The 19,058-nt window shown below is 41.5% G+C and overlaps 1 protein-coding gene across 1 annotated transcript in view; it reads left to right on the forward strand.

Moving 5' to 3' along the window:
- LOC127581443 (caspase-1-like) overlaps positions 1-16,467 on the forward strand; it is a 38,957-nt gene extending 22,490 nt beyond the window's left edge. The window contains exons 5-8 of the mRNA XM_052035868.1: positions 345-579; positions 5,852-5,980; positions 8,120-8,229; positions 13,133-16,467. Coding sequence (XP_051891828.1) covers positions 345-579; positions 5,852-5,980; positions 8,120-8,229; positions 13,133-13,225 — 567 coding nt within the window. The 3' untranslated portion in view covers positions 13,226-16,467. The remainder of the gene's footprint in view (positions 1-344; positions 580-5,851; positions 5,981-8,119; positions 8,230-13,132) is intronic.
- The last annotated feature ends 2,591 nt before the right edge of the window (positions 16,468-19,058 follow it).

Here is a 19,058-nt window from a genome sequence, read left to right on the forward strand (position 1 = left end):
ATTATAATGTGTTAAACTGTGCAGCATAGAATACTATCTCCAGAATATGGAAAAAATATAATGCATGCGATGGACTTCCTGATCTCACACAGTATAGAATTGGGTTACAGCATCACCTCCCTCACCAAAAACTTTTATGGAGTTCCATATGATCAGACAATTTATAGCTAGTGTTACATAGCCATATTATTAACATGAATAGATTCTTAGATGTTACGTAACTCTTTATTAATAATCATGTTCTTGTTAAATACCAAAATTTTATTTCTAAGAAAGACTCAGTGTATCTCAGAAATGAATCAGTTCTGTTCCAAAATAATGATGTATCAAAAATTATGTTTCAGGAGATGAAGGAAGTACTGACTGCATTTTCAAATCGAGAGGAGCACATGCAGTCTGACAGCACCTTTGTAGTTCTAATGTCCCATGGACTCCGAGATAAAATCTGTGGCAAACATCACAGTGAGAGCGAGGAAGATACATTTCACATTGACCAAGTTTTCGATATTTTAAACAACAAGAATTGCAAAGGACTGAGAGGAAAGCCAAAGGTCATCATCATTCAGGCCTGCCGTGGAAGTGAGTGTTCCTCTAAAACTCTTCTTACAACCTGCTCAGAGCAGGCACATTGTAGGCAACAAATTATAGCAGGGATTCTAGATATAATGATTAGCAGAAATTGGGTGCTGAAAGGAGAATAGCAGCCTTTTGTAAAGTATAAGTAATAAATCCTTGGGAGAAAAGTTGCTCTTTGCTGTAATATCCATATGTATTGAATATCTATTGTACTCCTGCACACTGAAGTCAATGGACCCAAATGTGCAGGAGATTACAATCAATACTGTCACAAGCATTTAGTGACCAAAGACCTACCCATTTGTTTATTATGGGGAATAACAGATGCCAGATACATTAGCAAGAAATAGGTCTTCTTTATCTTTGAGAGTGGTCGCTGCATATTACAGGAATTGTAGTAGAGGTGTTCTTAAAGGAAATATATGTACTTACAAGAATAAAATCTGCCACATTTATTTTGGAACATAATAGATGACAGGATTATTTTGTCCAAGAGGTGAAAACAATGCTAAATAGGTGCTGTTGTAAGAGTGACCTGTTTGAGAGTCTGGATTGAGTAGGGACTACCATAATTTGAATTTGCCTGCAGCTAATATACCAGACTCCACCAGATTTAATGTGCCTTTCAGACACAATTTTCCTGGATTATGGTCATTTTACACCCACTTCCACTGGTATTGTGGAGTGTCCTGGCTGGGACGGAGGTCCACAATGGAGCATGCAACAGGGCCACAAGGAACCTCTCTGCCTTCTCCTAGATGTAGCATTGGAGGTTCTGGTGAAGCAAGTCCAGTGGAGGAGGAATAGCTTCACCCTCCTATTCCTCTTTCCAGCAGTAACTGCTATTGCTTTGCCTGGTCTCCGAGACCTTGTACCTCTTGCCCGTGACTAACCCTGCCCTTACTCTTAAGCCTCCATAAAATTACTGAAAAGGTTTAGTAGCACACTACCTACTCTTCCTAGGTAAAGGCTGAAGAATATTTCCGGAATAAAACTTGTCCCAGAAAATCTCCCAAGGTGTTTCAGAAATCCTGCTCAAATTTCCCTTAGAAATGAACTACAAATAAGAACAACATATGATTGGGATGTCAGGCAGGTGGCATGCATAGGTCCAGCTTGTGGGAGCTTAAGGAGACCTGTGGGCACTAAATGTCTGCATCTGGAGGAGATTCTGTACAGATTCTAGTTGCAGTCCAACAGGTACAAGGTCCAGCTGCCTGTGCAAATCAGAACAGAGACTACAGGGAGGAAGGTGAGTGGATCATGGCACTGTGATATGAGATGATATTCAAGTGGGGTGAGAGTTTAAAAGGAACATTGGTAAGGGACAGTATAGTCAGGAGGATAGATATTTGCGTACAAATTGAATGACACAATGCAGCAGATGGTAGGGATCTGGAGACGACTGCCTGACAGGGTGATTGAGGCAAAAATTATCATCACATTTAAAAATGCTAGATAGATACTGGAAGAGATATAACCTGCAGAGCTACCGATCAAGTGCTGGGATTTAAGCTGGGTTGCAATTTCTCGACTGGTACGAACAAGACAAGCAAATGGCCTCTTTCACTGTTATAAATGTTTGTTGTAACAAAGGTTGTTGTGAGAATAGTACTGGGAACTAATCTTGTCCAGAAATTCAGAAAGCACAATCACTATGGGTAGAGATACAAGATAAAAAGGGTTAAAAGTGCAAGTGAGTATAGTTTATTGGCCCCTTGACAATATGTGACAGTATTAATCTAAAGGAATTGTAGCAAAGGTTAGCAGAATTACTGTGGGGAATTTAACCCGATACTGGTTGGATAAATCAATTTGGAAGAAATAGTTTGGAAATTGTTCATGGAATGCATTCAGAACAGCTTGTTGGAGCAGAACATCATTGAACTAATTGGGAAAGTGGCTATTCTAAACCTTATCTATTGCATAAGACAAGGTTCTGCAGGCAGCTTATACTACAGCTATCCTCTGAGTTAATCCTTGAACCCAGCTGTGTGGGGAAAACTAATTAATGCTCACAGGGCAGTATAGCCCAGAACTCTTTAAAAAGGTTATCAAGCCCCCACAAATAAAATAATACAAATACTATAAATAAAACATTAAATGAATGTACCAAAGGAGTGATATGAAATATTACAATAAGTACTTATTATGCTCTAGTAAGACCTCTGTGTCCTGTATTTTACTTTAACCCTTTAATTGAAGCTCCTGATTTCTCTCTCTCTCTTTCTTTTTCTTTCTCTCTCTCTCTCTCTTTCTCTCTCTCTCGCCAACCCTTTGATGTAGCCAATTCTATTTGCGGTTCCCATGTAACCTACCTTTTAACTCTAAAAATTACTTATTCTTTAACTGTATACTCACCATGTACTCAGGATTTTCTGTGTATGACTCCTTGCAAGTTGCTTCCTCTTTCTCTGAGTTCACTATACTAAAAATCACACCCCCGACAATTTGAGTGACACAACCTTTCTTTTGTTTAAATGATCTCCAATCTGTTTTCCGATGTAGAAATTTTCTATGATGCTTTAATGGAGAAAAGTTTGAGTTTACCAGCAGTCTAAAACTTGTTGATAGATATTGCCTGTGATGTTTACAGTCACAAACATCTGTTAAGGACACAGCCACCTTGTGATTTAGACCATTGTCACATAGCAGAGGTCCAGAAGAAAAGCTTGTATTTGTTTGCAGTAACAAATGCATTAGAACTTCCTTACCAGTTTGCAGCTTGTAAAGTTCAGACACACTGCTGTACGGACATGCAATACAGTTCCCCACAGCACTGTGGCATAGTAATTTTAATTTTTTAACCAATCTTTGGTTCACCATGAGTTATGCAATCTTGCTGAAGATATCTGACTGCAGTTAACTAATGATCTCATACTAAGTGATTATATAGGGAAAATTGGTCACTATGTTGTTTCAGTTTGAAGGGAGGTAAATTCAGCACATAAAGTCTTGCATAAAACCAATTCTATTATTAAGAAAGAAAAATTATGTAAAATGGATTGGGAAATTAGATTAAAAGGTTTGCTAGTAGATAAAAGCAACAATTTCACAACATATTTCAGAATTCTTAATGAACATACATTATAATCAGTAATCAAAACTCCACATGACTATTGATCCATCTGTGGTCTATTAAGGTGGCTGAGGATGCCATTAGGTTAAAAGAAGATGCTTATAGAGTGGCCAAGAAGTAAACCTGGGGATTGGAATTGCTTTAGGAAGAAGCAACAGTTGGCTATATGTCTTATAGAGAAGATAGACAGTGGATTGGTGAGAAAAGCAAAAAAACTGAAGTGTTTCTGCAATTATTAAAAAGGAAAAGTGTCGCAAAAATAAACCTAGGTCACTTAGAGGCAAACACAGGGGAAATTATGATGGGGAAATAAAAAAAATATAGGCTTTAAGCAAATATTCTGACTTCATTGCAGCGGAAATGGTGGGGAATCAGGATTTAATGGAAGGTGAGGAACATAAAATCATATTATCACTAAAGGAAAATTACTGGGGCAACTAATGTGCCCAAAAGCCACCAAATTCCCTGAACCTGATAACCTGGATCCTAGGAACCAGAGGTGTCTGTAGTGATGGTGGAAGTATTAGTGATGATCTTCCAAAGTTCTGTAGGTACTGGTAAAGTCCCAGCTGACAGGTAGAACATTTAACATAGCTGTTAACATTTAAGTAGGAACAATAGGACAGTTCGTCTGATGCTGGTTTTTCCTGCCTATTAACTAGTACCATATGCTGGGCCATCATCCATTCATAAATTAATGACTTAAATGAAAAGGCGGATTGTAATGTCTCCAAGTTTGCTGATGATGCAAACTGGAAAAGCCAATGAGGAGAGCGTAAGGAGTCTGCAATGGCAGATAGATGGGTTAGCAAAGGGGCAAGGAATTAGTAAGTGAAGTGTAATATGAGGTTCGATACTTCGGTGGGAAAACCAGAAAAACAAATTTTATTAAGACAGAAAAAAGTAGTAAGTGTAAAGATGGATCTTGTTTTGCATACAAACAATTGAGAGGGAAGCTGGTTGTCTCTCTCACAAGGGACTGCAGAAGGAGGTCTTGCTGCAATTATGTAGAGCTCCGGAGAGATCTCACCTGCAAGGTTAAGAAGGATACTGTGCAGTTTAGATTCATAAGATTGATTCCTTGGATGAGGGGATTGTTCCATGAGAAGAGATTGAGTAGGTTTGTCCTGCAGTCACTGAGGCAAGATTCATTAACAAGTTAGATGCTGATAAGCTTTTACCACGGGTTGTAGAATCTGGAAGAAGGGACATGGTCTCAGGATAAGGGATCAGACATTTTGGACCAAGATGAAGTGACAATGCTTTACTCAGGATTTAAACCTTTGAAATTCCTTATCCCAGAGGATTATGCAAGATCAGTTTTTGGAGATAGATTTTTGGACATCAAAGGAACTTAGGGATATGGAAATCAAGTGAGAAAGTGGTCTTGAAGCACAGGATTAGTCATGGTCCTGTTGAACATGGAACAGGCTCAAGTGGATAGGCGGCCAGCAATGGATCTGAATATGCAGAAGTGAATATAACTAGCACCACTAAGCACACAGGAATAATATTATACTGAGGACCTATCTCAAATAGAGCTAAAAGATTTCATGACTATTCAAGTAGAGTAGGAGAATTCTTCCTAATGTTACAATCAGTATCTATCTCCCAATCAGCATCACTATGGAGTTAAGGAGGTATTCTGATCATAAACTCATGTGCTATATTACTGTTAAATCAAGATCCTGGCTTTCTTTCATGTCCTGAACACCAGTGAGACACTTAATTAGTTGTTATTTTATGTAAATTGGCTTTTTGATTTTCTTCATTAAAGAATAGCTATTCCTGCAGATTCTTATATCCTATATTTGTCAAAATAGTGTGGATGACAGAATAAATATCTTTCAGATTGTCACAAAATTAAGAAATGCTGAATCCCTGCTGCTTAATCATTTTCTGTACCAATTCGCAACTGATCCCCAAGGCTCAAACAATTCCCCTTTATGAGAGCATGCATTTTACATTGCTTATCCTTTAGAGTTTCATTGGTTCAACATATCCCGAATAAGTCACAGAGGGAATGTTGATAAGATTATCATAAAGTCTGTTCCTGGTGATCTGGTGTGTTCTTGTAAGCAATGTGACTGAGTGGAAAAGTACTTAAGCAATCAGTCATGTTAAGCAATAGAAAGTGCCTATTCTATTATTGCTGCAGGTTAATAGCCATCATTAAGTTGCGTAATTGCTTTGCAGGGAGCCTTGGTCATGTGTATGTCAGTGATTCAGCAACTCCTGAGCCCCACATTGACTATGAAGAAGAAGGCCCTTTTTACCAAGTACACAAGGAAAGTGATTTCATCTGCTTCTGTTCCAGCACCCCAGGTAACCAAGCACCTCAGACCATCATGAATAAGTTCTATTTCTCAACAGTGTGACTGAGCTCATTTCTGGGAATGTTCTAACTTGATGGGGATATTAAGAGAGGTAACAGGAAATTGAAGAGATTGGAAATGGCAGAAGAAATGACAGGGATCTGAGAGATTGGATCTGTTTGAACTCTACTCATGTCCTTTTATGGTTTGTTTCTATTTATAGCAATTACAAGTGGGAGGGGCTTGTGAGAGAAAGAGTAAAGTCTTATGTCTATCATTAGAACATTGGCAATGACATTATACTTGACTCCTAATTCAAGTGGATAGATAGTATACCTTGCCACAATTTAAAGTAGAGCAGCTGAGTTTTTCCCAGTGTCTCCCATTCAACATCACTATTACAGACTATCTGAGCATGGGCATGTGGTGTTGGAAATTCACCTTTGCTATTTTTCAGGGTTTTCACAGCTTGCGTCCCTAATGCTGTTTTAAAAACCTCTAAGAAGATCTTAGTATTTTACCATGTGGTTCAAGAAACAGTTTGTGTGGACTACCTAGTCTCTGGTCCCTCGGTCAGTGCACAATCTCAGAAATTTGGAGCCAGTCACAATAGATGGTTAGACAGGTCAGATTATCACTCGGGAAATGCCCAGGCGCACGGAGGATCACCGTGTCCTCCCTCTCCTGTGTTTTCCTGCACATCCATTGGGACTGCTCTGTAACTACCATGGGGAGAGTTCTTTAAGCTCTGGCTCACTTCCCAGCAGGCAGTGCAGCAATGACACAACATTATGTAAGCTCTTCATACAGCTTGTGTTACAGAACGCCTAGTTCCTGTTTTAGCAGTGTAAAAAGCCAAAGTGCTGCTTTTAATGTATCCTTGCACAATTTCACAATTTTTTGTAAGGGATCTATCTGAGTGTGTGTTAGTGTTATACACAGCACATGATTTCCCAATCTACCTTGTCATGGCCCTTGCACCTTATTTGTCTAGCTGCACTGCATTTTCTCTGTAATTGTAACACTATACTCTGCATTCTGTTATTGTTTTTCCTTTTGTACTACCTCAATGATCTGTCTGGATGGCATGCAAAGTTTTTCACCCAATGTCGGTACATGTGACAATAATAAACCAATTACAAATTACATGTTTAACACAGATGAAATCCAAGTCCACATTCCTTTTAGTTTTTATGTAATTAAGTGTCATGAATATTAATCTGCTAAACCGATAGTCTAAAAATTTTATTCAATTGTTTTTGATGATCAGGAAGAAAATTAAAATATGCTTACTCTTGGTGTTATATGTTATCTTAAGAAACTTGGATAAATTGGTATTGGGATTGGTATTGGTTTATTATTGTCACTTGTACCGAGGTACAGTGAAAAACTTGTCTTGCATACCGATCGTACAGGGCAATTCATTACACAGTGCAGTTACATTGGGTTAGTACAAAGTGCATTGATGTAGTACAGGTAAAAACAATAACAGTACAGAGTGAAGTGTCACAGCTACAGAGAAAGTGCAGTGCAATAAGGTGCAAGGTCACAACAAGGTAGATCGTGAGATCATAGTCAATCTCATCGTACAAGGGAACCGTTCAATAGTCTTATCACAGTGAGGTAGAAGCTGTCCTTAAGTCTGGTGGTCCATGCCCTCAGGCTCCTGTATCTTCTACCTGATGGAAGAGGAGAGAAGAGAGAATACCTAGGTGGGTGGGGTCTTTGATTATGCTGGCTGCTTCACCAAGACAGCGAGAGGTAAAGACCAAGGAGGGGAGGCTAGTGTCCATGATGCGCTGGGCTGTGTCCACAACTCTCTGCAGTTTCTTGCAGTCCTGGGCAGACCAGTTGCTGTACCAAGCTGTGATGCATCTAGATAGGATGCTTTCTATGGTGCATCAATTATGAAAGTGCATGACATACAAATTTCATTAGGTGTATCAGAATTTTGGTGACCTTGCATTATAAACTGGTAACATACCAGCCTGACAACAAACAGTGATTTTCTATTGCTCACTAACGATCTGATCAACTGATAGAAACTGGCACCACTCACAAGCTTGTTGAATGATGTGGCTTCTTTGCCTCTGATGGTTGACAAAAATTCTCCGTTTTCCCACTAACACTGATGTTCTTGTCTCTGCAGAAAGTGTGGCCCTTAGACATGTTCAGAAGGGAAGTGTATTCATCCAGAGCATGATTGACATAATGAGACAAAACGCATGGAAAGATCACATTGAGGAGCTTTTCTTCCAGGTATGAGAGGGAGAACAGCGACTGCAGGGAATGTTGAGATTATTATGGGATGGGAAGCAACAAGACTCTGAGGCAGACCAGGTAACTGCTTCATTGGCTCTAGTGACACTTCTACCTTCTAACCACCAACCAGATGGTGTGTTTGTTGCTTATTTGTCCTCCCCTGGGATACGCCAGGGTAATCCATAGCATTCCTCACTCCATCCTCCCACCACAAGCAGAATCACAGAGAGAGAGAAAAACCCATTGCCTGTTACAACATGTCTCCATGTCAGACCTGCTCTTATTGCAATATCTTCAAACCTACCCCATTTGCAAATTCTAATCTTCAAACCTAATCCCTCCAGAATCTAATTCTGGAATCTTAATAGTGAATGTAGTTGATTAATAATTACAGGTATCACTCGATTTATGAATGTTTGATTTATGGATTTTCATTATTACACAATTTTCATATTTTTGCTGTCATAGAGGGAGGCCATTCAGCCCATCAAGTTCATGCTAGCATTCCCATTAGTCCCATCCCCTACTTATTTCCCTGTAACTTCTTTTCTCTTGCATGTTCATTAATTCCCCTCTGATTCTCCTGCTACTCACCTATACTGGGGAAATTTACAGTAATTGTTAACCTACCGGCACATCTTGGGAGCACTGGGGGAAACAGATATGGTCATAGGGAGAAAATGTAAACTCCACACTGGAAGTCAGGATGGAACCCAGGTTGCTGGAGTGGTATGGCAGCAGCACTGACTGCTGCATACTGTGCCAGACAATTGAATCGTTAACGTACATATTCACAAACAAATAAGCAATGTTGGCAGCTATGTTGGCAACAATCACTATCTGTTGGGCTGATAGCTGCTCTAAAATAAATTGCTGTTTACACAGACCGTTGACTTAACTACTTATTAAAAGAAGCCACAGCCTATTGACATAATTGACTGCTGACACAATTGACTATTGGAAATAGAACTTAATTGGTTGCAGAGCAATGTTAGCCCAGGAGATGAATCACACATTACAAAGAGCAGGTATGTTATAAGGAGGGAATGGAAAAAAGATTAATTATGTGGTTAGAAGACGAGAATCAATTGCATGGGCCCTGACTTTGATGATGATCTAGGAAAAAGGCCTGAAGGAACTTGAGGAGATTATGAAGCTTCTGGAAGTACCAACTGGTTTCCACATTTCAAGAAATTACAAATCTGCTTAATATTTGTCTAGTTGGGAAGGTAGTAAGTGTGGCAGTAGAAATTTTCCAAAAGAACTGAAACAAATCATTGAGAAAGGTGATTACTCTCCTAAACAAGTGCTTAATGTGGATGAGACGGTGCACTTTTGGAAGAGGATGCCCTCACACACATTCATCTCCAGGGATGAAAAACTGCTCCAGCCTTACTCTTCTCCTTGGAGGTATTGCCGAGGGTGACTGTACACTTAAGCTTCTCTTAATCTACCACTTAGAGAACCCGAGGGCTCTACATGGAAAATCAATGTAACCTTCCAGTGATGTGGCAAAAAAACCTGGATGTGAGTGCTAGTTTACTGAGATTATACCACGTTGTTTCTCCCCCCCACCCCTCTTCAAACAATATTGCACAAAGAATAACCTGGACAACAGAGTCCTGCTCATTGTCAACAGTGCTGCAGACATCTGGTTAACATTAAGGACATGGCTAACAACACCCAGGTGGCATTGTTGCCCCTTAATGCTGTTTCATTGTTACAACCCATGTACCAGGTGCTATTGCTAAGGCTTCCTATCTGTTGTGTGTAATGAAGCATGCATTGTGGATTCAAGTGGCAATAACACAACTAGCAACCAGATTGCCATAGATTATATCAGTGCCTCTTGGGATGACATATGGTGCAGATGATGGCCAGAGTGTGCATGAATTCCATGGGTTTATGAATCTGAAAAATCTCCAAGAAGACATGATCAAGTTGACCCATGAGGCAGGGCTTGAAAAGGCAGACTAGGATGATGTAGAAGAGTTGTTGGAATTACATGGTGACAGGTTCACAAATGATCTGTTAGAACTTGAGGTCACAAAAGGAACAAAAAGCCACAGCTTTGCACCACCAACATTAAAACAAGTCACTAAGAAGAGGCTTCCAGAGACACGCTGCCAACTTCAAAGGCAAGTATTCCAATATGAAGTGCGGCATTAGATGTGGCCACATGATGGAAGGTGCTCTGCTTGGCCATTAGGACCTTATCAGAAGAGAAATAGGAGAGCTACTTTGATGTCCAATGATACCTTCCCTAAGCCTTGTTCATCATCCACCCAGGAACTGTCATGGAGGAACCATCATCTTCAACATGGCAAGCTCCATCTAGCTCAGATTTACCAGCACCACCATCATCTGAACCCCAATGATAGCTCTGCCTCTTCTCCCCTGCTGCCTGTGGGACATAGAAAGCCACTACAAACCAGAAGCCCTGGGCTACTCAGCCCCTTGGGCCTGCTCTGCCATTCCGCTCTGCCGGCTGGTCTGATCGCTACCCCAACTCAGCATTCCCACCTACTCGTGATAACCTTTCCCCCTCTTGCTTACCAAGAAGCTGCCTCATGAAAATTCTCCTTCCACTGGCCTTTAGTAGAGTTCGAAAAACTGATTACCCTTTGAAAAAAAGATATCACCTCATTTGTGTCTTCCCTGAACTGCTTCCAATGCATTAACATCCTTAAATAAGGAGACCAATACTGAACCAGATGTGGTCTCACCAATGCCCTGCGTAATTGAAGCCAAATGCCCTCTATGATAGAGTGTTATGTTCCATGTTAGGGTCTGAGTTCACAGGCCATCAAAGTGCCCACTATTAAGAGTTAATAGTGTAATGAGTGATTCTAGGCTATTCAGCTGTGATTATCTTCACACACTGGAGGTCCAATCAACAACCTCCTCAGATAATGATGATAATGCACTGGGAAACCGGCAAATGTCCTGAGTATCCTCAAAAATAATTCTGTTGTGTTATAGAATCATAGAGTCATACATCATAGAAGCAGGCCCTTTCACATATCATGTCTATGTTGATCATCAAGTTCTAGCTATGCTGATCTAATTTAATGGCAGTTAGTCTGTCACCTATTATCCCTTCATAACTTACATGCTTGTCCAGAGGCTCCTTAAATGTTGTGAGAGTACCTGCCTCTACCATCCCATCAAGCTGTGTTTTCCAGATTCCAACCACCCTCTTGCTCCTTACTTTAAACATATGCCCTCTGGTCTCAGACACCTCAGCCATGGGAAAACTTTCTTACTATCTGCCCTGTCCATGCCTCTCATAATTTTGTACATCGCTATCAGGTCCCCCCCAGCCTCCTCTGCTCCAAAGAAGACAAACCCAGCCTATCCAGTCTCTCGTCATAACTGAAACATATTATTAGTACATACTACCTTTATGAGTGAAAATGTGCTGTCAGACTATAAACATACAGAAATTTACTGCCTCAAATCAGTCTGGGGTAAGTGACTGCAAATGGATAATTACTGCTCTCTGGTACCAGAACTGTACATGACCACAGATGACTTTAGAAAAATTGCTAAAGAGCTTTTGTGTTCAAAAAATTTCAAAAATATTGAAATTTGCACACTTGGTGATCAAGATGGAGCAGTTTACTGCAGAATGCATCACTTGTTGTCTGGTATTCCAATGGGCTAAAAATATGGTTCCTTTCTCACTGTACATTCATCTTTATAGTCAAAGTCAAGTGTATTGTCATTTGCACAAGTACATGTACGCACAGATGCAATGAAAAACTTACCTGCAGCAGCATCACAGGTACATAGCATCATACAAGCAGCATTTACAAGAAAAACATAAATAAACCATAAATTATGCACAATTTTTACAAGAAAGAACACAATTACAACAATAAGAAGTCCAGTGTAGTGCAAAGTGGTCAAAGTCGTCATAGTGTTACTAAACTGTAGTGATTAGGGTTTTGCCCGTTGGTTCAGAAATCGAATAGTTGAAGGGAAGTAGCTGTTCTTGAGCCTGGTGGTGTGGGACTTCAGGCTTCTGTACCTCCTGCCTGATGGTAGCTGCGAAAAGATGGCATGGCCCATATGGTGGAGATCTTTGATGATTTTCACACACAGCTGCAATGCTATCTTCAAATTCGCCAACACTACTGTTGTTGGACAAATCACAGGTGGCAATGAGTCAGTTGACTGGAGTGAGATAGGACACCTGTTTGGTGCTGCAACAACAACCTCTCGCTCAGTGTCAGCAAAACTAAAGAGCTGATTGTTGACTTCAGGAAGGGGAAGGAGGGCGAACATGCACCAGTCTACATTGGGGGATCAGCGGTGGAGAGAGTCAGCAGCTTTAAATTCCTGGGCATTAACATATCCGATGACCTGTCCTGGGCCCAGCACATAGATGCAATAATAAAGAAAGCGCGCCAGCATCTTTACTTTCTTAAGAGGTTCAGCTTGTCACTGAACACTTTAACAAACTTCTATAGGTGTATCCTGATTGGTTGCATCATGGCCTCGCTCGGCAATTCAGGAAAGCTGCAGAGAGTAGTGGACTCTGCCCAATACATCACGGGCACATCACTCCCCACCATTGGTAGTATCTACAGGAGGCGCTGCCTCAAGAAGGCAACATCTTTAGTTTTACTCTTACAGACAGTGCAACATTATTGTGGAGTGACAGTGAGCAACAGGATTAATGCAAAAGAATGGACAAGTACCCTATACGAGAATAGAGCAATCAGGGAAAAGAGTTTTTGTGGCTGAGTTACTGTAAGGTCTGAGAACTATAGCATGGTGCCTTGCTAAGCTTGTGTTCTGGATTCATGGACACCATTGATAGACTGTTAGGACCTGTTACTATAAATCTCAGTTGGTAACTGGAATTGTCTGGAATTTCCCCTTTTGTTTTCAGGTGCAACAGTCATTCATGGACTTCACCAGACAACTGCCTGTGAAGGAGAGAGCCACACTGATGAAGAAATTTTACCTATTTCCTGGCTTTTGACACCTTGGTTCCCAGAAGTGAACCAACCCAGAAATCCAACAGTAGTGTGTTATAGAAATCAAAGTTCAGCTCAGTCATTTCTGCAGCAGAATATGCATTGGAAATTATTTTAAAGCATTCCTTGGGAAGTGTGTTGATGGGCTGGATGGTGGGAAAGGTGATGGGAGAGGAGGGTTATACTCTATCCAGCAAAGTGAAAAGTATGAGTGGTTTCATGGATAATTAATGCCTGTTTGCTTCTGTTCATCTTAATGTAATTGGGGCTTTTAATTTTCCTTGTTTTTGCTTTAATTTTCTAGATTATATATTACATATTACTTCACAAAGTCTCAAAGAGAGCTAAAGTGAACCAGTTGACTGCACTTCATACAATGTACTCTTCATATCTCACTGCACTGCCAGTTAAGCTATTGCTCAGTTCTTAAGCCTATCCAGACAGGGTAAAGGCCCCATTACTGTTGACTGATGCTCTCAGAAGGTCTGTACCTATCACCAGAGGGTTCTAGCTTTAAAAACATTAGCACTGACTTTTATGAGGATATAGTGCCAGCATTTTTGTTTCTTGTTTATTTTTATTTGATGTTCACTTGCCTCCTCTTGTTAGCGTTCAGTCTTTACTGCTATCATTCAGGCTCATACAGCCTTCCTCCACCCACTTCTTTTTCACAGATCAGCTGTTCCTCGCCTGCATTCAGCGAAGTGCTTTTCAGCCAACAGGGACTGAGTGTCACTTTAAGAAGTTGGAAGTGGCACTCAGAGTGCCCGTTGGCTGAAAAGCTTGAAATATATTTCCATGAAGACACAAGAGACAGCAGACGCTGGAAATCTGGAACAACACACAAAGGAGTTGGAGGAACACAGCGGGTCAGGCAGCATCTGTGTAGGGAAATGGACTGTCGACGTTTCGGGGCGAGACCCTTCACCAAGACTGCTATGTATTTCCATTCAGAAAATTCCATTGTTTGCAGTCCAGTGTGTCATAGGAACAGAAGCATATCATTCAGAAACTCAGACAATCTCATTTGGCTAGGGAAAGCTATAAGGTCAAAGGCAGTCCAATGAAAGTTCACACAAATGGTTCTTGGGGAGAGAGTATATTATATTTCCTCATGACATAGAAGGAGGCTGTTCAGTCCATCAAATCCCTGCTAGCTTTCAAATCTATCCCATTACTCCATTTATTTTCCCTGTAACCTTTTCTCTCTCCCGTGGCCGTTAACGCTTCTATTACTACTGACATATACTAGGGACATTTTACAGTGTCCACTTAACCTAACTAATCAGCATGTCTTTGGGATGTGGGAGGAAATTGGAGCACCCAGGGCACATCCACACAGTCACAGGGAAACTGTTCAAAATCCACACAGATACACCAGAGATCAGAATTGAACCCAGGTCACTGAACTGAACCCAGCTGTGAGACAGCTGCGCTACATGCAGCACTCCTCTGCCGCCCCATACAGGTTGGGCAGTGATTTGCCTCAAAGGTGGGTAATTCATTGCTGAGCGTTTAATCAGAAGGAGTAAGTAGAGCTGCAGTAGTGGTGGAGGTAGTTTTAATCTTGCTTTTTCTTGTCTACATTCTGTGTCCTGTGAGGAAAATGAGTTGAGCAGTCCTCTGGAGTTCAGTAGAATGACAGGCCATCTCATTGAATCAGGAATTCTTATGGGGATTGACAGGGTAGATGCTGAACCACTGTTTCCCTTGGCTGGAAAACCTAGAACTGGGATTCGGGTCAGGATGTTTGCTATTTAGAACTGAGAGGATGAAAATTTCCTTCTTCACATTGTGGACCTTTGGAATTCTTGACACAGTGGGCTGTCAATGCACAGTTAGAGTATATTCAAGACTAGATGTATATGCACTGAAGAAATCCAGGGATATGGAGATGGGCCAGGCCATGATGTGGATGCAAATTTTCAACCCTGATTTTGAGTACTTAAGCTGGCTCTAGAGGAGTGCATGACCCTACTCCCCACCACCCCCCACCCCCACCCCACCCCCCGCCATTCTCTTCCAAATCATCACTGGCCTGCACATAAACTACTCAGTTCCATATTGCTTGAATATTCTTTGCTTATCAAAAATCATTGATCTCAGTCTTGAAAGCTCCAATTTATGTGGTTTACAGAGCCTTTTGGGGGTGGGTGGGGGGGTGGGGGGAGGTGGATTCCCAGTCATTTGCTGCATTTAATAGAAGAAACACTTTTCCAGATTTCACTTCTCATAACCCTGGAACCCTGGTTCTAATCTTGTCCCCTCATTTTTGATTTCCCAACCAGAGGAATGGATCTTCCCTAACAAATTCTTACGGCATTTTAAACATCTCAATTACTTCATCCCTCAACTCCCTGTATTCAAAGCATACAAGTCAGTTCAAACAACATTTCTTCAAAACTTAACCCTCTAAATAATTCTGGTGTCGTGCATCGCACCATCTCCAGGCCAGTAAATCTTTTCTGAAGTGCATTGCCCAAAACTGAATATCGTACTCCATATGAGATCAGAATAAGTCTCTGTTCAATGTCCATATGAACAGTAACTATAACAAAAACAGAGACAGTCTTCTCTGTTTCCCAGTGCTGAAAAAAAATATTCACAATGGAATGGTAGCCTTGAAATTACTCAAGTTCTTGAGTGAGTCAAGCCAAATGAGTCAATACCAGCCTTTGCCAGAAGAGGGCAGTCACTACTCAGACTTTGCAAGGGTGAAATGGAGACACGAGACACACAAAGCGCTGGAGGAACTCAGTGGATCAGGCAGCATCTACAGAAGGAAATGTTGACTGTCCATTTCCTTCTATAGATGCTGCCTGACCCCCTGAGTTCCTCCGGCACTTTGCAAGCATGAATATTTGTGTGTGCCCATTCACCATATTGAGGTCCACAATTGCTTGGTTGCTGAGATGAGTAGCTGATTTGCATTGTTGCTCTGCACTGAAGGATCCATTCCCTTCTTATTCTACTCAGTAAGATTCATTCATTCAGTTAGTAACATTCAACTGCAAATTCTCAAAGTCAGCAGAGGCAGTATTTGGGATTATCAAATGTTGAAAAGCCCTGTATAAATTTTGTGGTTAAATCAATCACTTTTGCTGATATTGAAATACTTTCAGAATTGTGCTGTCTTAATAAATGCAGAAGTTTAATTAAGAAAGGAAAGCATTATTTAGATAGTTTTAATTTTAGTGACATTAGAATATTCAGAAATCTGTTAAGTTTTATTTTTGGAGAATAAAAATGAAATGTTTCTTCTTTCCCAGAAGTGTGTTTTATTATTTTGCAGAAAGAAATCTCTTGGCTCATGGTTTAGTGCAAAGTGTAATCTAGAGTAAAGAATACACTAAATAGGGTAGATAGGTCTCTGATCGGGTCCACAACATTCTTGAGTGGGAGGGTAAGCAGCCAGAAGTCGTGGTACATGTTGGTACCAATGACATAGGTGGGAAGGGGGATGAGGTCCTGAAAAGGGAGTTTAGGGAGCTAGGCAGAAGGCTGAAGAACAGGACCTCAAGGGTAGCAATCTCAGGATTGCTGCCAGTGCCACGTGATAGTGAAGGTAAGAATAGGAGGAGATGGCAGTTGAATGCATGGCTGAGGAGTTGGTGCAGGGGGCAAAGATTTAGATTTTTGGATCATTGGGATCTCTTCTGGGGAAGGTGGGACCTGTACAGAGTGGATGGGTTACACCTGAACTCGAGGGGGACCAATATCCTTGCAGGCAGGTTTGCTAGTGTGGTTCGGGAGGGTTTAAACTAGTTTGCAAGGGGGATGGGAACCAGGGGGATAGATCAGTGGAAGAAGTGCATGGAGTAAAGTCAGATCTAAATATAGAGAGGCTTTGAGGAAGGAGAAGCAGAGGATGGGGTATAAAAGTAGAAAGGTGGATGGGCTAAAGTGCATTTACTTAAATGCAAGAAGTATCAGGAATAAGGGTGATGAATTGAGAGCTTGGATAAATACATGGAACTATTGTGGCTCTTGCAGAGACTTGGCTATCACCAGGGCAGGAATGGATACTGAATATTCCTGGATTTCAGTGTTTTAAAAGGGATGGTGGTGGGGAGAAGAGGAGGAGGAGTGGTGTTACTGGTCAGGGATACTATCACAGCTGCAGAAAGGGTGGTTAATGTAGAAGGATCCTCTCTAGAGTTAGTATGGGTGGATGTTAGGAACAAGAAATGAGCAGAGTACTCTAGTGGGAGTTTTCTATAGGCCCCCTGGTAGCATCAAGGATACTGAGGAGCAGATTGGGAGACAGATTTTGGAAAGGTGCAAGAATAACAGGGTTGTTATCATGGGAGACTTCAACTTCCCAAATACTGATTGGCACCTGCTTAGTTCCAAAGGTTTAGACAGGGCAGAGTTTGTTAAGTGTGTCCAGGACGGATTCCTGTCACAGTATGTTGACAGGCCAACTAGAGGAAATGCCATATTAGATCTAGTATTAGGTAATGAGCCAGGTCAGGTGACAGATCTCTCAGTGGGTGAGCATTTGGGGGACAGTGACCACTGCTCCCTAACCCTTAGCATTGTCATGGACAGGGATAGGAGCAAGGAGGACAGGAAGATATTTAATTGGGGAAGGGCAAATTATGAGGCTATAATGCTAGAACTTACGAGTGTAAATTGGGATGACATTTTTAAAGGAAAATGTACTATGAAGATGTGGTCGTTGTTCAGGGATCTCTTGCAGGATGTTAGGGATAAATTTGTCCTGGTGAGGCAGAGAAAGAATGGCAGGGTGAAGGAACCATGGGTGTCAAGAGAGGTGGAACATCTAGTTAGGAGGAAGAAGGCAGCATACATAAGGTGTAGGCAGCAAGGATCAGATAGGGCTCGTGAGGAATATAGGGTAGCAAGGAAGGAACTTAAGAACGGGCTGAGGAGAGCAAGAAGGGGACATGAAAAGGCCTTGGTGAGTAGGGTTAAGGATAATCCAAGGCATTTTTCACTTATGTGAAGTGCAGAAGGATGATGAGAGTAAAGGTAGGACTGATTAGAGACAAAGATGGGAAGATGTGCCTGGAAGCTGTGGAAGTGGGTGAGGTCCTCAATGAATACTTCTCTTCAGTATTCAGCAAAGAGAGGGGCCTTGATGACGCTGAGGACAGTGCTGGTAAGGTTAATGTTCTAGAGCATGTTGATATCAAGAGAGAAGATGTGTTGGATATGTTAGAAAACCTTAGGACAGATAAGTCCCTGGGGCCTGACGGAATATTCCCCGGGCTGGTCCGCGAGGCGAGGGAGGGGATTGCTGAGCCTTTGGCTAGGACCTTTGAGTCCTTGTTGTCTACAGGAATGGTACCGGAGGATTGGAGGGTGGCAAATGTTGTCCCCTTATTCAAAAAGGTAGTAGAGATAGTCCAGGGAATTATAGACCAGTGAACCTTACATCTGTAGTGGGCAAGCTGTTGAAAAGGATTCTTAGAGATAGGACCTATGGCCATTTGGAGAATCATGGTGTGATCAGGGACAGCCAGCATGGCTTTAGATGTGCTCTACATGGATTTTAGTAAGGCATTTGACAAGGTTCCACATGGTAGGCTTCTTCAGAAGGTCCGAGGGCATGGGATCCAGGGAAGCTTGGCCAAGTGGATTCAGAATTGGCTTGCCTGTAGAAAGCAGAGGGTTGTGGTGGAGGGAGTGCATTCAGATTGGAGGGCTGTGACTAGTGGTGTCCCACAGGGATCGGTTCTGGGACCTCTGCTTTTTGTAATTTTTATTAATGATGCAGAGCTGGGCTGAGAAGTGGCAGATGGAGTTCAATCCGGAGAAGTGTGAGGTGGTACACTTTGGAAGGACAAACTCCAAGGCAGAATACAAGCTTAA

The sequence above is a fragment of the Pristis pectinata genome, chromosome 21 (assembly GCF_009764475.1).
Source record: "Pristis pectinata isolate sPriPec2 chromosome 21, sPriPec2.1.pri, whole genome shotgun sequence".
NCBI lineage: Eukaryota > Metazoa > Chordata > Chondrichthyes > Rhinopristiformes > Pristidae > Pristis > Pristis pectinata.